This window comes from Mustelus asterias, unplaced genomic scaffold, assembly GCF_964213995.1.
Source record: "Mustelus asterias unplaced genomic scaffold, sMusAst1.hap1.1 HAP1_SCAFFOLD_2164, whole genome shotgun sequence".
Lineage (NCBI taxonomy): Eukaryota > Metazoa > Chordata > Chondrichthyes > Carcharhiniformes > Triakidae > Mustelus > Mustelus asterias.
The window spans coordinates 46,414-63,146 of NW_027592109.1; the positions used below are offsets into that span (position 1 = coordinate 46,414).

Here is a 16,733-nt window from a genome sequence, read left to right on the forward strand (position 1 = left end):
AGCAGCAGGGGAGAAGCTGTTCTTGAGTCGGTTGGTACGTGACCTCAGACTTTTGTATCTTTTTCCCGACGGAAGAAAGTGGAAGAGAGAATGTCCGGGGTGCATGGGGTCCTTGATTATGCTGGCTGCTTTTCCCGAGGCAGCGGGAAGTGTAGACAGAGTCAATGGATGGGAGGCTGGTTTGCGTTTGGATTGGGCTACATTCACGACCTTTTGTAGTTCCTTGAAGTCTGGGGCAGAGCAGGAGCCCATACCAAGCTGTGATACATCCAGAGAGAATGCTTTCTATGGTGCATCTGTAAAAGTTGGTGAGAGTTGTAGCTGACATGCCAACTTTCCTTAGTCTTCGGAAAGTAGAGGTGTTGGTGGGGCTTCCTTAACTATAGTGTCGGCATGGGGGGGGGACCAGGACAGGTTGTTAGTGATCTGGACACCTAAAAAATTGAAGCGCTCGACCCTTTCGACTTCGCCCCCATTGATGTAGGCGGGGGCATGTTCTCCTTTACGCTTCCTGAAGTCGGTGACAATCTCCTTCATTTTGTTGACATTGAGGGAGAGGTTATTGTTGCCGCACCAGTTCACCAGATTCTCGATCTCATTCCTGTACTCTGTCTCGTCATTGTTTGAGATCCGACCCACTACGGTGGTGTCGTCAGCAAACTTGAAAATGGAGTTGGAGGGGAATTTGGCCGCACATTCATAGGTGTATAAGGAGCATAGCAGGGGGCTGAGAACACAGCCTTGTGGGGCACCGGTGTTGAGGATGACCGTGGAGGAGATGGTGTTGCCTATCCTTACTGATTGTGGTCTGTGAGTTAGGAAGTTCAGGGTGTAGGTCATTCGGCCCCTCGAGCCTGTTCCAGCATTCAACAAAATCGTGGCTGATCCGCTTGTGTTGCGAATTCCACATTCCCATCTACCCCCAATAACCTTTGACCTTTTACAAGAGTCTATCTACCTCGACCTTACAAAAAAAAATACCCCTCCTTCCCTCCTCCACCGCCTTCTGACGCAGAATTCCAAGCTTGCACATCCCTCTGAGAAAAAAGAATTCTCCTCGTCCCTGTCCCTGAAAGGGTGGCGTCTAGTTTTAAAACAATACCCTCTACTCGCCCACAGGATGAAGCATCCTGCCCCCGTCTGCCTTCCCAAGGCCGTCCAGGCACTCGGATGCTTCAGTCAAGTCACCCCTCACTCTCCCAAACATCTGAGTATGTTGAATGCCGGGTTTCTTCCTCATTCTGAGGGCAATGACTTTATTACTCGTTCGTGGGACATGGGCGTCGCTGGCTAGGCCAGCATTCATTGCCCATCCCTAGTTGCCCATTGAGAAGGTGGTGGTGAGCTACCTTCTTGAATCGCTACAGTCCACGTGCTGTGGGTTGACCCACAATGCCGTTAGGGAAGGAATTCCAGAATTTTGACCCCCAGCGACAGTGAAGGAACAGCCGATAAAGTTCAAAGTTTATTTATTAGTCGCAAGAAGGCTTACATTCACACTGCACTGGAGTTACTGTGAAAATCCCCGAGTCGCCACATTCTGGCGCCTGTTCGGGTACACTGAGGGAGAATTTAGCACGGCCAATGCACCTAACTTGCTGGACTGTGGGAGGAAACCGGAGCACCCGGAGGAAACCCAGGCAGACACAGGGGAGAAAGGGCAGACTCCGTACAGACAGTGACCCCAAAGCCGGGAATCGAACCCTGGCGCTGTGAGGCAGCAGTGCTAGCCACCGTGCCGCCCCATATATTTCCAAGTCGGGATGGTGTGTGGCTCAGAGGGGAAATTGCAGGTGTGCTGTTTTCCCCCATGTCTCTGCGGCCCCCTCCTTGTCCTTCTAGATGGAAGATGCTGTCTCAGGGTCGTTGGTGAATTGCTGCAGTGCATGTTGTCAGTGGTACATACTGTCGGTGGTGGAGGGAGTTGATGTTTGCAGATGTGGGGCTGATCGAGCGGGGCTGCTTCGTCCTGGAAGGTGTCGAGCTTAGAGTGTTGGTGCTGCGCCCATCCAGGCAAGTGGGGACTAGTGCGGGGGACATAGAAAGTAGAAGCAGGAGTGGGCCATTCGGCCCTTCCAGCCTGCTCCACCATTGATTATGATCACGGCTGATCATCCAATTCAGTCGGTTGGTAGGTGATGCCAGATTTCTGGAAGAAGGTGGAAGAGAGAATGTCCGGGGTGCGTGGGGTCCTTGATTATGCTGGCTGCTTTTCCCGAGGCAGCGGGAAGTGTAGACGGAGTCGATGGAGGGGGAGATTAGCAGGGTAAATGTGTGGGGTTATGGGGATGGGGCCTGGGTGGGATTGTGGTCGGTACAGGCTCAATGGGCTGAATGGCCTCCTCCTGCACTGTAGGGATTCTAATCCTCTTTGCTACAGCTGTCTGCAATGATTAATGCCACATTCTCCTCGATTTGAGATTTAAACGTCTCTGAGGATGTTTTGCAGCAAGTTGACTCTTGTTTGTGATTCGCCAGTTGCTGCTCCAACACCAGGACTCCCTCCTGTCCGAGCACAGCGACCCTCTCCATGAGCTGCTGAAGGACCTCGGCGACGTCCCCACAGTGGAATCGCTCCTGGGCAAGTACTTCATTCCTTCAGGGGTTTTTCCTTTAATTTTCTGGAACCATGCGCTCGAGGGAGGCTGAGGAGCCAGGAACGAATGAAACGGCGGCTCAGGTGTGTTGCTTCCTCACCTCTGATTCAGAAGGTCGTCAGTTTGAGACCCCACTCCGGGGACCTGAGCCCTTAAACCAGGCTAACACTCCCAGTGCCAGCACTAAGGGGCAATTTAGCATGGCCAATCCCCCTAACCCGCACATCTTTGGACTGTGGGAGGAAACTGGATCACCCGCAGGAAACCCACACAGGCAGAATGGGTGACACAGTGATTCAAGGCTGGAATTGAACCCGGGTCCCTGGCACTGTGATGCAGCAGTGCTAACCACTGTGCCACCGTGCCCTCCCTGGATTCAACTGAAGAGGAGAGTGGGAGGAGACACGTGGAGGAGCAGAAGCACAGAGCCAGAGGGGTCGAATGGCCGGGAATTCAATTGAACGGGGAGGTTTGGGATTAATCGACATCCGATTCTCATTAACCCCGCTTGTACTGGGTCTGAGATGCCGCGTGCTAATCCTTCTCAGCTCCGTCGCTGATCCTCCGCCCCTTCCCTCTCCATAGGTGAAGGTTCTGTCAATGCCAACGACCCCCATGTCGACCAAACCATGGCCCAGCTCAACAAGATGGAGGTTTCTCTGACGCTCACCAACAAATTTGACATGGATAAGAACGGTGATGGGGCGAACACTGCCAGAGGTTTGCTGCTCAGGTAGGTAAGGTGAACATTGACCGCCTCCTCGTCCTAGAGGTACCATGCCCCAAGAGGTATTGTTGCGTCCATGGCATTGGGTTGCATCTTATGCTTACCCACGCCAAATTCAAATGTAAAACTTGGGCTAACTACTTAAAACACCTTGGAGTTTCTGGGCATTAACCTTAAACACCTTGTGTGTTTGTCCCTAATCTAAACTTGAGGATGTACAAGCTGCTCCTAATAGTTTAATCCTTTTAGCCCTGCTGTCGTTCTGCGGATGCTGCACTGTACCCTCTCCCAGGCTTAGCTGGTGTCACAGGGTCCAGCCAGCTCCCCCGGTAGAGCGGTAAGTGCAGGACGGAGGTAATCTCGCAGACACTCGGGGATGAGTTCTCGCACTGGGATACAGGTTTCTGAGGTTCAGTACAGGAGGCTCATGTGGGAATGTAGGGACTTGGTGTCTTTTTGCTGCCCATCAACAAGTGTGGTGGGGGGGGGTCACAGTTCTTATTTCGGAGACCATTCGGTCCATCGTGCCTATGATTTGATTTATTGTCACATGTATTGGGATACAGTGAAAAGTATTGTTTCTTGCGCCTTATACAGACAAAGCATACCGTTCATAGAGAAGGAAAGGAGGGGGTGCAGAATGTAGTGTTCCAGTCATAGCTAGGGTGGAGAGAAAGATCAACTTAATGCGAGGTAGGTCCATTCAAAAGTCTGATGGCAGCAGGGAAGAAGCTGTCCTTGAGTCGGTTGGTGCGTGACCTCAGACTTTTGTATCTTTTCCCCGATGGAAGAAGGTGGAAGAGAGAATGTCCGGGGTGCGTGGGGCCCTTGATTATGCTGGCTGCTTTTCCCGAGGCAGTGGGAAGTGTAGACAGAGTCAATGGATGGGAGGCTGGTTTGCGTGATGGGACTGGGCCAATGGGCCCGTTGTAGTTTCTTACAGTCGTGGGAAGAGCAGGAGCCCATACCAAGCTGTGATACAACCAGAAAGAATGCTTTCTCTGGCGCACCTGTAAAAGTTGGTGAGAGTTGTAGCTGACATGCCAAATTTTCTTAGAAGGTAGAGGTGTTGGTGGGGCTTTCTTGACTATGGTGTGCAGGTCTTCAAAAGAGCTGTCTAATTAGTCCTATTCTGCGACCCCCCCCCCCCTCCACCCTGCCTCCTGCCCAGTGGGAAACACTTGCTCCTAATTTACTCCATCCAAACCGCCCTCCCCATTCCCCCCTCCGTGATTCTGAATGCTGCCTCGATTAAATCTCCCCCCCTTAACCTTCTCCGCTCCGAGGGGAACCATCCCAGCTTTTCCACATGGACTGAGGTCCCTTCATCCCTGCTCCCGTTCTGGGGAAAATCTCCCTCCAGCGTTTCCCAGTCTCTCTCTCCGTGTGAACTGAAGTCTCCCTCGTCCCTGCTCCTGTTCTGGTGTGGGGGAATACCTCCCTCCCCCAGCCTCTCCCAGGGCTTTGACATCCTTCTGAAAGCGCGCAGGGAGGCACAGGGGCCGGGATTTGGATGCAATCTTCAAGCAGGGGCCTAAGCAATTTTAATAAAGATTTGGATTCACCTCCAGATGTTACAGAAAATATCAGACAGTTTGAACCTCTTTCCAGGGACTGCAGATCTCCCTCCCTAACTCTTATTTATTTATTAGTGTCACAAGTAGGCTTACATTAACACTGCAATGAAGTTACTGTGAAAATCCCCTAGTTGCCACACTCTGGCGCTTGTTCGGGTTACACTGAGGGAGAATTTAGCATGGCCAATGCACCTAAGCAGCACGTCTATCGGACTGTGGGAGGAAACCGGAGCACCCGGAGAAACCCACGCAGGCACGGGGAGAATGTGCAGACTAGAGTCAGACAGTGACCCAAGCCAGGAATCGAACCTGTGTTTCTGGCGCTGAGGCGGCAGTGCTAACCCACTGTACCACCGTACCGCCCTAACGCCACAACATACAAGGCTGAAAATTGCAATTAGATGGCTGGCCCATGCACAATGGGCTGAAGGGCCTCTTTGTGTTGGCAAACTGAGTGTCCCACTCCCCCACTCAAACCCCCCTCTCCTGTCCGTGACCTGGGCAACCTTCCTGAAGTAGCATCGTAGAATCCTACAGTGCAGAAGGAGGCCATTCAGCCCATCGAGTCTGCACAGACCACAATCCCACCCAGGTCCTATCCCCATATCCTCATGTATTTACCCTAGCTAGTCCCCCTGACACTAAAGGGCAATTTAGGCCAATGCACCTAACCCGCGCATCTTTGGAGTGTGGGAGGAAACCGGAGCATCCGGAGGAAACCCACGCAGACACAGGAGAACGTGCAGACTCCACACAGACACTGACCCGAGCCGAGAATCGAACCTGGGTCCCTGGCGCTGTCAGGCAGCAGTACTAACCACTGTGCCTCCCCTGGATTCTGCCGGAGAGCACTAGAAATAAGCAAAGTGTGAAAAGTGATGCGAAGAATTTCTGCTTATTGAGTTCAAAGAACAATACAGCACAGGAACAGGCCCTTCGGCCCTCCAAGCCTGCGCCGCTCATGTGCCCACTAGACCATTCTTTTGTATCCCTCTATTCCCAGTCTGTTCATGTGGCTATCTAGATAAGTCTTAAATGATCCCAGCATGTCCGCCTCAATCACCGTGCTTGGCAGTGCATTCCAGGCCCCCACCACCCTCTGTGTAAAATACGTCCCCCTGACATCTGTGTCAAACCTTGCCCCCCTCACCTTGAACCCTTGTGTTCGTCACCTCCGACCTGGGAAAAATCTTCCCAATGTCCACCCTATCTGTGCCCTTCATAATTTTATGCACCTCTATTGGGTTGCCCCTCATCCTCCGTCTTTCCAGGGAGAACAACCCCAGTTTACCCAATCTCTCCTCATAGCTAAGACCCTCCATACCAGGCAACATCCTGGTAAACCTTCTCTGTACTCTCTCCAAAGCCTCCACGTCCTTCTGGTAGTGTGGCGACCAGAACTGGACGCAGTATTCCAAATGTGGCCTAACCATCGTTCTATACATCATATACCAACTTTTATATTCTATGCCCCGTCCAATAAAGGCAAGCATGCCATATGCCTTCTTCACCACCCTCTCCACCTGTGCTGCCACCTTTAAGGATCTGTGGACTTAGACACACAGAGGGACCTGGGTGTCTATACTCCTGATGGTTCTGCCATTTATTGTATAGCTCCCCCTTACATTAGATCTACCGAAATGCATCACTTCGCATTTATCTGGATTAAATTCCATCTGCCATTTCTCCGCCCAATGTTCCAGCCTATCTACATCCTGCTGTTCCTTCTGTTATTCCAGCACCAAGCAACTGATTGTGGATGTAATCCGGTCGCAAACTGGAGACTCACTGGCTGAAATCTTACAGACATCCGCCTCAATGGATCAGGTAGGTGTAACAGGGGGGTGGGGGTGCAGATGGATCCTAAAGGTTTCAGTGGGCGTGTGCAAAGCCTGGTGTGCCACAGGCAATGTATTAAGCCAACAGACCTCAGTGAGAGATAAGGGATTTGGCCTCAGTGCCCCACCCGTCAGTTTGGTGAAGGGATGAATTGACCAGGGCTTCCCGCTCCTCACGGCCTTTGTAAAAAAAACTTCATTTGCGAATGATGCTCTGGAAGGAGCCTTGGCGAGTCGCTGCGGTGCATCTTGTAGATGGTTCACACGGCTGGCACTGTGCGTTGCTGGTGGAGGGAGTGAGTGTTTGTGGTTAGCGTGTCGATCGAGCGGGGCTGCTTTGTCCTGGATGGTGTCGAGTTTCTTGAGTGTTGTTGGAGCCACACCCATCCAGGCAAGTGGAGAGTGTTCCATCACACTCCAGACTTGTGTCCTTGTAGATGTCGGATAGGCTTTGGGGAGTCAGGAGGTGAGTTCCTCACCGCAGGATTCCCAGTCTCTGACCTGCTCTGGTAGCCACAGTATTTATATGGCTGGATCCAGTTCAGTTTCTGGTCAGTGGTAACCCCCAGGATGTTGATAATGGGGGGGATTCAGCGATGGTCAATGGTCAACTTGATCATGGATAAAGATAAATCTGGTCCTCGAGTTGAGGTTCTAAACTGGAAAAAGGCCAAATTTGAAGAAATGAGAAAGGATCTAAAAAGCGTGGATTGTGACAGGCTGTTCTCTGGCAAGAATGTGATTGGTAAGTGGGAGGCCTTCGAAGGAGAAATTTTGAGAGTGCAGAGTTTATATGTTCCTGTCAGGATTAAAGGCAAAGTGAATAAGAATAAGGAACCTTGGTTCTTGAGGGATATTGGAACTCTGATAAAGAAGAAGAGAGAGATGTATGACATGTATAGGCAACAGGGAGCAAATAAGATGCTTGAGGAGTATAAAAAGTGCGAGAAACTACTTAAGAAAGAAATCAGGAGGGCTAAAAGAAGACATGAGGTTGCTTTGGCAGACAAGGTGAAGGATAATCCTAAGAGCTTCTACAGATATATTAAGAGCAAAAGGATAGTAAGGGATAAAATTGGTCCTCTTGAAGATCAGAGTGGTCGGCTATGTGTGGAACCAAAAGAAATGGGGGAGATATTAAATGGGTTTTTTGCATCCGTATTTACTAAGGAAACTGGCATGGAGTCTATGGAAATAAGGCAAACAAGTAGGGAGGTCATGGAACCTATACAGATTAAAGGGGAGGAGGTGCTTGCTGTCTTGAGGCAAATCAGAGTAGATAAATCCCCAGGACCGGACAGGGTATTTCCACGGACCTTGAAGGAGACGAGTGTTGAAATTGCAGGGGCCCTGGCAGATATATTTAAAATGTCGGTATCCACGGGTGAGGTGCCGGATGATTGGAGGATAGCTCATGTTGTTCCGTTGTTTAAAAAAGGCTCAAAAAGTATTGCGGGAAATTATAGGCTGGTAAGTTTGACATCAGTAGTAGGTAAATTATTGGGAGGAGTACTAAGAGAGAGGATCTACAAATATTTGGATAGACAGGGACTTATTAGGGAGAGTCAACATGACTTTGTGCGTGGGAGGTCATGTTTAACCAATCCATTAGAGTTTTTCGAGGAGGTTACCAGGAAAGTGGATGAAGGGAAGGCAGTTGATGTTGTCTACATGGACTTCAGTAAGGCCTTTGACAAGGTCCCGCATGGGAGGTTAGTTAGGAAGGTTCAGTCGCTGGGTATACATGGAGAGGTAGTAAATTGGATTAGACATTGGCTCAATGGAAGAATGATGTGGAGATGCCGGTGTTGGACTGGGGTAAACACAGTAAGAAGTTTAACAACACCAGGTTAAAGTCCAACAGGTTTATTTGGTAGCAAAAGCCACAAGCTTTCAGAGCCTTAACCTCCTTCAGGTGAGTGGGAATTCTGTTCACAAACAGGGCATATAAAGAGACAACCTCAATTTACAGAATAATGGTTGGAATGCGAATACTTACAGCTAATCAAGTCTTAAAGGTACAAACAATGTGTGTGGAGAGAGCGTTAAGACAAGAAGCCAGAGAGTGGTAGTGGAGGATTGCTTCTCTGAGTGGAGGCCTGTGACTAGTGGTGTGCACAGGGATCAGTGCTGGGTCCATTGTTGTTTGTCATCTATATCAATGATCTGGATGATGATGTGGTAAATTGGATCAGCAAATTTGCTGATGGTACAAAGATTAGAGGTGTAGTGGACAGTGAGGAAGGTTTTCAAAGCTTGCAGAGGGATTTGGACCAGCTGGAAAAATGGGCTGAAAAATGGCAGATGGAGTTTAATGCAGACAAGTGTGAGGTATTGCACTTTGGAAGGACAAACCAAGGTAGAACATACAAGGTAAATGGTAGGACACTGAAGAGTGCAGTAGAACAGAGGGATCTGGGAATACAGATACATAATTCCCTAAAAGTGGCGTCACAGGTAGATAGGGTCGTAAAGAGTGCTTTTGGTACATTGGCCTTTATAAATCAAAGTATTGAGTATAAGAGTTGGAATGTTATGGTGAGGTTGTATAACACAGTAAGAAGTTAACTTCTTACTGTGTTTATCCCAGTCCAACGCCGGCATCTCCACATCGAGGTTGTATAAGACATTGGTGAGGCCGAATTTAGAGTATTGTGTGCAGTTTTGGTCACCTAATTACAGGAAGGATATTAATAAGGTTGAAAGAGTGCAGAGAAGGTTTACAAGGATGTTGCCGGGACTTGAGAAACTGAGTTACAGAGAAAGGTTGAATAGGTTAGGACTTTATTCCCTGGAGCGTAGAAGAATGAGGGGAGATTTGATAGAGGTGTATAAAATTATGATGGGTATAGATAGAGTGAATGCAAGCAGGCTTTTTCCACTGGGGCTAGGGGAGAACTAGAGGACATGGGTTATGGGTGAAGGGGGAAAAGTTTAAAGGGAATATTAGGGGGGGCTTCTTCACACAGAGTGGTGGGAGTGTGGAATGAGCTGCCAGATGAAGTGGTGAATGCGGGCTCACTTTTAACATTTAAGAAAAACTTGGACAGGTACATGGATGAGAGGGGTGTGGAGGGATATGGTCCAGGTGCAGGTCAGTGGGACTCGGCAGAAAAATGGTTCGGCACAGCCAAGAAGAGCCAAAAGGCCTGTTTCTGTGCTGCAGTGTTCTATGGTTCGAATGGTAACCCTCAGGATGTTGATAGTGGCGGGGGGGATTCAGTGATATTAATGCTATTGAATGTTATGGGGCGATGGTGCCAGCCAGTAAGAGTAATCTCCTCTGATCCTCCCCTTACCCCACCCCATATAATGTCAGCCCTGCCGAATACTGCTGTCTGGTGACATGGCAGAAAGGGTAACTGGGATGGTGGAGTTGATGCCCTTTGCAGACTGCTTTCCAGTTACTCCGAGTCTGCCAGTAGATAGTCTGGCTTAGTGCGTCACCCTAAAGTTACCAAACTAGCCAGGAGCTAAACTGTGGTGTGAGCCTATTGTTATAAAGCGGGGGTGGATTCCCCCCTCTGAGAACTAACACTGAAACCCCCAAAGAGGAGTACCTCACCCTATAATCTGTAAAAAGTGTGTGTGAAGTGGCGTGACCTGCTCTTCAGCGACCCCTATTGGTTAAATACAAAATAAATCCCTGATACTCTCAAATCAACACCTAACAATTTATTTATCTAACTAACAGAGAGCAAATTAACTAAACTATTAAACCAAATAAATCCCTTCTAACTATTAACTATTCCTAAATAAAACAAGATTCTAATGGTCTACTGTTCCAATAAATACAATTGCCACTCATTAACAAAAATAGAATTTAGTCACTCTCTAAATTACAACCAGGTTTTGTGTCTTCTAGAATATTCTGAGCCTTCTCTGTTGATTCTTCTGGCTGGAACTTCTTTCTTCTTTGGTACCTTTGCTATCTCGATGGTGCTTTCTCGAAACATAGATGAAGCTATGAGAGCCAGCGATTCTCTCTCTCTCTCCCTCTCGAGCTGTTATCTCTGGCAGGTGGCAGTTCTCTCTTTTTGTCCCACTGCCCCCTCTTTTATACCCCTGATGACATATCAATATTTTCCCACAATCGGATTGGTCCGAGGTTGTCAAAACCATCAGATTTAAATTTAAATGCCTGATTCAAATTGATTGGCTAAATTCAGAAGGCTGTTGTCTTGGTAACCCTGCTGCTTGGCCTTTCGATATAAATGTTTCAGTCTGGGCTCTCTGTGTACTTGCATTTTGTTTATATCTAAGCACAGAAAAAGCACCACCTTTTAACGAGACCACGCACTGCTCCCCCTGCCCCCCGAGCATTTTACAATTTACAAACACCAAATTCTAACTTTCTAAACTCCCAATCAAGAATTATCCACCCAACTACATAACACCGCTGTTGCTGTTCTGCTCGTTTTCCGTCACAGACTTAAGTTTAATTATTCGTGTCACAAGTTAGGACGGGGCATAGAGTATAAAAGTTGGGGTCTGATGTTGCAGATGTATAGAACGTTGGTTCGGCCGCATTTGGAATACTGCGTCCAGTTCTGGTCGCCACACTACCAGAAGGACGTGGAGGCTTTGGAGAGAGTACAGAGGAGGTTTACCAGGATGTTGCCTGGTATGGAGGGGCTTGGTTATGAGGAGAGATTGGGGAAACTGGGGTTGTTCTCCTTGGAAAAACGGAGGATGAGGGGAGACTTAATAGAGGTGTATAAAATTATGAAAGGCATAGATAGGGTGAACGGTGGGAAGCTTTTCCCCGGGTCGGTGGTGACGTTCACGAGGGGTCATAGGTTCAAGGTGAAGGGGGGAGGTTTAACACAGATATCAGAAGGACATATTTCACACAGAGGGTCGTGGGGGCCTGGAATGTGTTGCCGGGCAAGGTGGTGGAGGCGGACACACTGGGAACGTTTAAGACTTATCTAGACAGCTATATGAACGGAGTGGGAATGGAGGGATACAAAAGAGTGGTCTAGTTTGGACCAGGGAGCGGCGCGGGCTAATTGTTCCTGGTTTCTCGTTTCAAGGCTTCATTCTATGATCATCTTGCTGGTGCCAGTACAGAGCGAGACTGCGGATAGTTGGGAACCTGTCTCGGGGGCAGGGAATTCATATGGTGTTCGTGGAAGTGGAAATGACTAGGGTTGGGAAGCATTTTCCGATCAGGGCCATTGTGATCTCCTGGACTCGTTTCGATCGCTTCAGGGGGTCGGAGAGGAATTTCCCAGATTTTTTTTTTCCCCATATTGGCCCTGGGGTTTTTCACTCTGGGTTTTCGCCTCTCCCTGGAGATCACATGGTCTGGAATGGGGGGGTGGGGGTGAGTTAATAGGTTGTAATGAACAAAGCATCGTAGCTGTGAGGGACAGCTCGGTGGATAGGATATTGGTATGTAGATAGGCTGGAAAATTGGGCGGGGATCCTGGATTCAGGATTCAATCCTGGACCGGGGAGCGGCGCGGGCTTGGAGGGCCGAAGGGCCTGTTCCTGTGCTGTATTGTTCTTTGTTCTTTGTTACGTTAACACCGCGATGAAGTTACTGTGAAAACTGGGTGTATTTAATCCTGACCTTAACGCGGGACAGAGTGACCGGTCTGACTGATCTGCACCCCCTGTGTCTAGGTTGCCGACCACCATCGCCTTGTTCAGAAGCGAGCGCTACGTGACGCCCGCACCCCGGAGAAGCTGAAGCGCAATCAGTCCCTGCTCCTCGACAGCAAGCTCTCCATCGAGGAGAAGAAGAGGAAAATCATCCGGAGCCTCCGGAAGCTGGAAGCGGCCGGCCTCGTATCAGCAGCCGACGGTTACCAGCAGCTGACCAACGAGTTGGCCAGGGTGAGAGAACGAGAGATCGAACTGGGGGGGGGGGGGGGGAGGGTAGGGCCTACTCGGTTAACGCAGGGCGTTGGGGAGAGTTCTAGTTCCTGTTCGCGCACAGCAAGATCCCACAAACAGTCAGCAAACCACCAGGTTGGACATTGGGCCGTGTGAGGGATGACTATCGTTTGTTACGTCCCTCAGTTGTAACAGCTGGAAGGACGTATTGACAATTTTATGTGTGTATGCGCATGTTCCTTCCAGCAACTACCCCATCCCAGATTAGTTGGTGTGGGCCCTGTACCTGAATTGTATTCCTGTACCTGAAATGTATACGGGGCGGCACGGTGGCACAGTCGTTGGCGCTGCTGCCTCACAGCGTCAGGGACCCAGGTTCAATTCCGGCTTCGGGTCACTGTCTGTGTGGAGTCTGCACGTTCTCCCAGTGTCTGCGATGGTTTCCTCCCACAATCCAAAGATGTGTAGGTTAGGTGGAATGGCCATGCTACGTACACAGGGTTATGAAGATAGGGCGGAGGGCAGGATCTTGAAGGGATGCTCTTACAAAGGGTTGGTGTAGATTTGATGCGCTGAATTGGCTCTTTCTGCACTGTAGGGATTCTATGGTACTTGAAGGCAGTGCACAACGAAAAACCCCTACTGCTGGGATAGTGTAGAGGCAGCTTTACTCTGTATCTAACCCCGTGCTGTCCCTGTCCTGGGAGTGTTTGATGGGTACAGTGTAGAGGGAGCTTTACTCTGTATCTAACACCGTGCTGTACCTGTCCTGGGAGTGTTTGATGGGGGGACAGTGTAGAGGGAGCTTTACTCTGTACCTAACCCCGTGCTGTACCTGTCCTGGGAGTGTTTGATAGGGGACAGTGTAGAGGAAGCTTTACTCTGTCTCGAACCCTGTGATGTACCTGTCCTGGGAGTGTTTGATGGGGGACAGTGTAGAGGGAGCTTTACTCTGTATCTAACCCCGTGCTGTCCCTGTCCTGGGAGTGTTTGATGGGGACAGTGTAGAGGGAGCTTTACTCTGTATCTAACCCCGTGCTGTCCCTGTCCTGGGAGTGTTTGATGGGGACAGTGTAGAGGGAGCTTTACTCTGTATCTAACCCCGTGCTGTCCCTGTCCTGGGAGTGTTTGATGGGGGGACAGTGTAGAGGGAGCTTTACTCTGTATCTAACCCCGTGCTGTCCCTGTCCTGGGAGAGTTTGATGGGGGACAGTGTAGAGGGAGCTTTACTCTGTATCTAACCCCCATGCTGTACCTGTCCTGGGAGTGTTTGATGGGGACAGTGTAGAGGGAGCTTTACTCTGTATCTAACCCCCATGCTGTACCTGTCCTGGGAGTGTTTGATGGGGGGACAGTGTAGAGGGAGCTTTACTCTGTATCTAACCCCGTGCTGTCCCTGTCCTGGGAGTGTTTGATGGGGACAGTAAGCAATGGAAACGATTCCCTTTCCCAGGATTACACTCCCCTTGGAGTGCAGTAACTGTTGAGGAGAGCTGTAAGTTGCTAACAGTTAATGTGTGTTGTGGACTAATTTGTAACGTTACCTTCTCCCCTAGGGAGGGATCTGCCCTCCCTTCAGTACTGCTGTGTGGTGGGAATCAATAGAAGATCATAATGCCAGCATTCCATTACTCTCAAACACGGCTCCTTCCAGCTGTTAGCACACGTGGAGTAGATTTGAATGCAAGATGTGTTGTCGTAAGTCTCCGTGTTTAATTAGTGAGCAGCAGAAACAGCAGACAGAACCTGAGGAGCTCTACTGGCTTGTGTTTCCTTGAAGTGGCATTTTCTGACCAACAGTTCTTTGAAGAGATAACAAATAGGTTAGACCAAGGAGAGCCAATGGATGTTATCTATCTTGACTTCCAAAAGGCCTTTGACAAGGTGCCTCACGGGAGACTGCTGAGTAAAATAAGGGCCCATGGTATTCGAGGCAAGGTACTAACATGGATTGACGATTGGCTGTCAGACAGAAGGCAGAGAGTTGGGATAAAAGGTTCTTTCTCAGAATGGCAACCGGTGACAAGTGGTGTCCCGCAGGGTTCAGTGTTGGGGCCACAGCTGTTCTCTTTATATATTAACGATCTAGATGACAGGACTGGGAGCATTCTGGCCAAGTTTGCCGATGATACAAAGATAGGTGGAGGGGCAGGTAGTATTGAGGAGGTGGGGAGGCTGCAGAAAGATTTAGACAGTTTAGGAGAGTGGTCCAAGAAGTGGCTGATGAAATTCAACGTGGGCAAGTGCGAGGTCGTACGCTTTGGAAAAAAGAATAGAGGCATGGACTATTTTCTAAACGGTGACAAAATTCATAATGCTAAAGTGCAAAGGGACTTGGGAGTCCTAGTCCAGGATTCTCTAAAGGTAAACTTGCAGGTTGAGTCCGTAATTAAGAAAGCAAATGTAATGTTGTCATTTATCTCAAGAGGCTTGGAATACAAAAGCAGGGATGTACTTCTGAGGCTTTATAAAGCACTGGTTAGGCCCCATTTGGAGTACTGTGAGCAATTTTGGGCCCCACACCTCAGGAAGGACATACTGGCACTGGAGCGGGTCCAGCGGAGATTCACACGGATGATCCCAGGAATGGTAGGCCTGACATACGATGAACATCTGAGGATCGTGGGATTATATTCATTGGAGTTTAGGAGGTTGAGGGGAGATCTGATAGAAACTTACAAGATAATGAACGGCTTAGATAGGATGGACGTAGGGAAGTTGTTTCCATTAACAGGGGAGACTAGGACGCGGGGGCACAGCCTTGGAATAAAAGGGAGTCACTTTAGAACAGAGATGAGGAGAAATTTCTTCAGCCAGAGAGTGGTGGGTCTGTGGAATTCATTGCCACAGAGGGCTGTGGAGGCCGAGACGTTGAGCGTCTTCAAGACAGAAATTGATAAATTCTTGATTTCTCGAGGAATTAAGGGCTATGGGGAGAGAGCGGGTAAATGGAGTTGAAATCAACCATGATTGAATGGTGGAGTGGACTCGATGGGCCGAATGGCCTTACTTCCGCTCCTATGTCTTATGGTCTTATGCTCTTATGGTCCTTACATTCGCGTGTACGGATAAATACGGTGCTGTGTGTCTGGAGTGACGTTCATCGGGGCTCCATTTACCCTGTGTTAAGGAGGGGGAAACATCAGCTGTTTCCAAATTAATCCAGCGAGGAAATACTTGTGATGCCTCCACAGCTGAATGCCCGCTCCACTGGTTCGCAAGTCAGCAGTTTGTGTTTAGTTTGTTTTATTTGGTGTCGCAAGTACATTAACACTGCGATGAAGTTACTGTGAAAATCCACCAGTCGCCACACTCCTGTTCGGGTACACTGAGGGAAAATTTAGCATGGCCAATGCACCTAAACTAAACATCTTTGGACACTAAGGGACAATTTAGCACGGCCAGTCCACCGAACCTGCACATCTTTGGACTGTGGGAGGAAGCTGGAGCACCCGGAGGAAACCCACGCAAACCCACCTGGGAACCTGGTGCGGCCGATGCCAGGGCAGCGCAGTGGCACAGTGGTTAGAACTTATGCCTCAGCGCCAGGGACCCGGGTTCGATTCCCGGCTTGGGTCACTGTCTGTGCGGAGTCTGCACGTTCTCCCCGTGTCTGTTGGGTTCCCTCCGGGTGCTCCGGTTTCCGCCCACAATCCAAAGATGTGCAGGTCAGGTGGATTGGCTAAATTGACCCTTGTGTCATGGAGATTAGCAGGGTAAATACATGAGGATATGGGGCTAGGACCTGGGTGGGATTGTGGTCGGTGCAGACTCGATGGGCCAAATTCTGCACTGTAGGTATTCTGTGAACCCAGCTCCCTGGCGCTGTGAGGCAGCAGTGCTAGCCACTGTGCCACTGTGCTACCCAAGACATGAGGAGAAATGTCTCTCCGCTCTGAGGGTTGTGAATCTTTGGAATTCTCTACCCCAGGGTGTTGTGCGTGTTCCATCGTGGAGCGTTTCTGAAGCTGGGGAGAGGCAGATTTCTGCCGTTCCCGATGTTACTGCGGCCAGTTTGTGCGCGATATAGTATGGGACGGGCCGGTGAACTCTCTCTCTCTCTCTCTCTCTCCTGATCTCTCCGTCGCCACAGGGACATCAGAATCACCGGCGGTACAGGCAGCAGCGGAAGGCCGAGGTGACCAAGCTG

At 49.6% G+C, this 16,733-nt stretch overlaps 1 protein-coding gene across 1 annotated transcript in view; it reads left to right on the top strand.

Annotated features, from left to right (window-relative positions):
- LOC144489420 (ras GTPase-activating-like protein IQGAP1) overlaps nucleotides 1-16,730 on the top strand; it is a gene marked incomplete at both ends in the record, with an annotated part of 61,915 nt that extends 45,185 nt beyond the window's left edge. Inside the window, 5 exons of the mRNA XM_078207265.1 lie at nucleotides 2,479-2,581; nucleotides 3,183-3,330; nucleotides 6,641-6,728; nucleotides 12,371-12,583; nucleotides 16,677-16,730. Of these exons, the coding sequence (XP_078063391.1) occupies nucleotides 2,479-2,581; nucleotides 3,183-3,330; nucleotides 6,641-6,728; nucleotides 12,371-12,583; nucleotides 16,677-16,730 (606 nt within the window). The remainder of the gene's footprint in view (nucleotides 1-2,478; nucleotides 2,582-3,182; nucleotides 3,331-6,640; nucleotides 6,729-12,370; nucleotides 12,584-16,676) is intronic.
- Between the last annotated feature and the right edge of the window lie 3 nt (nucleotides 16,731-16,733).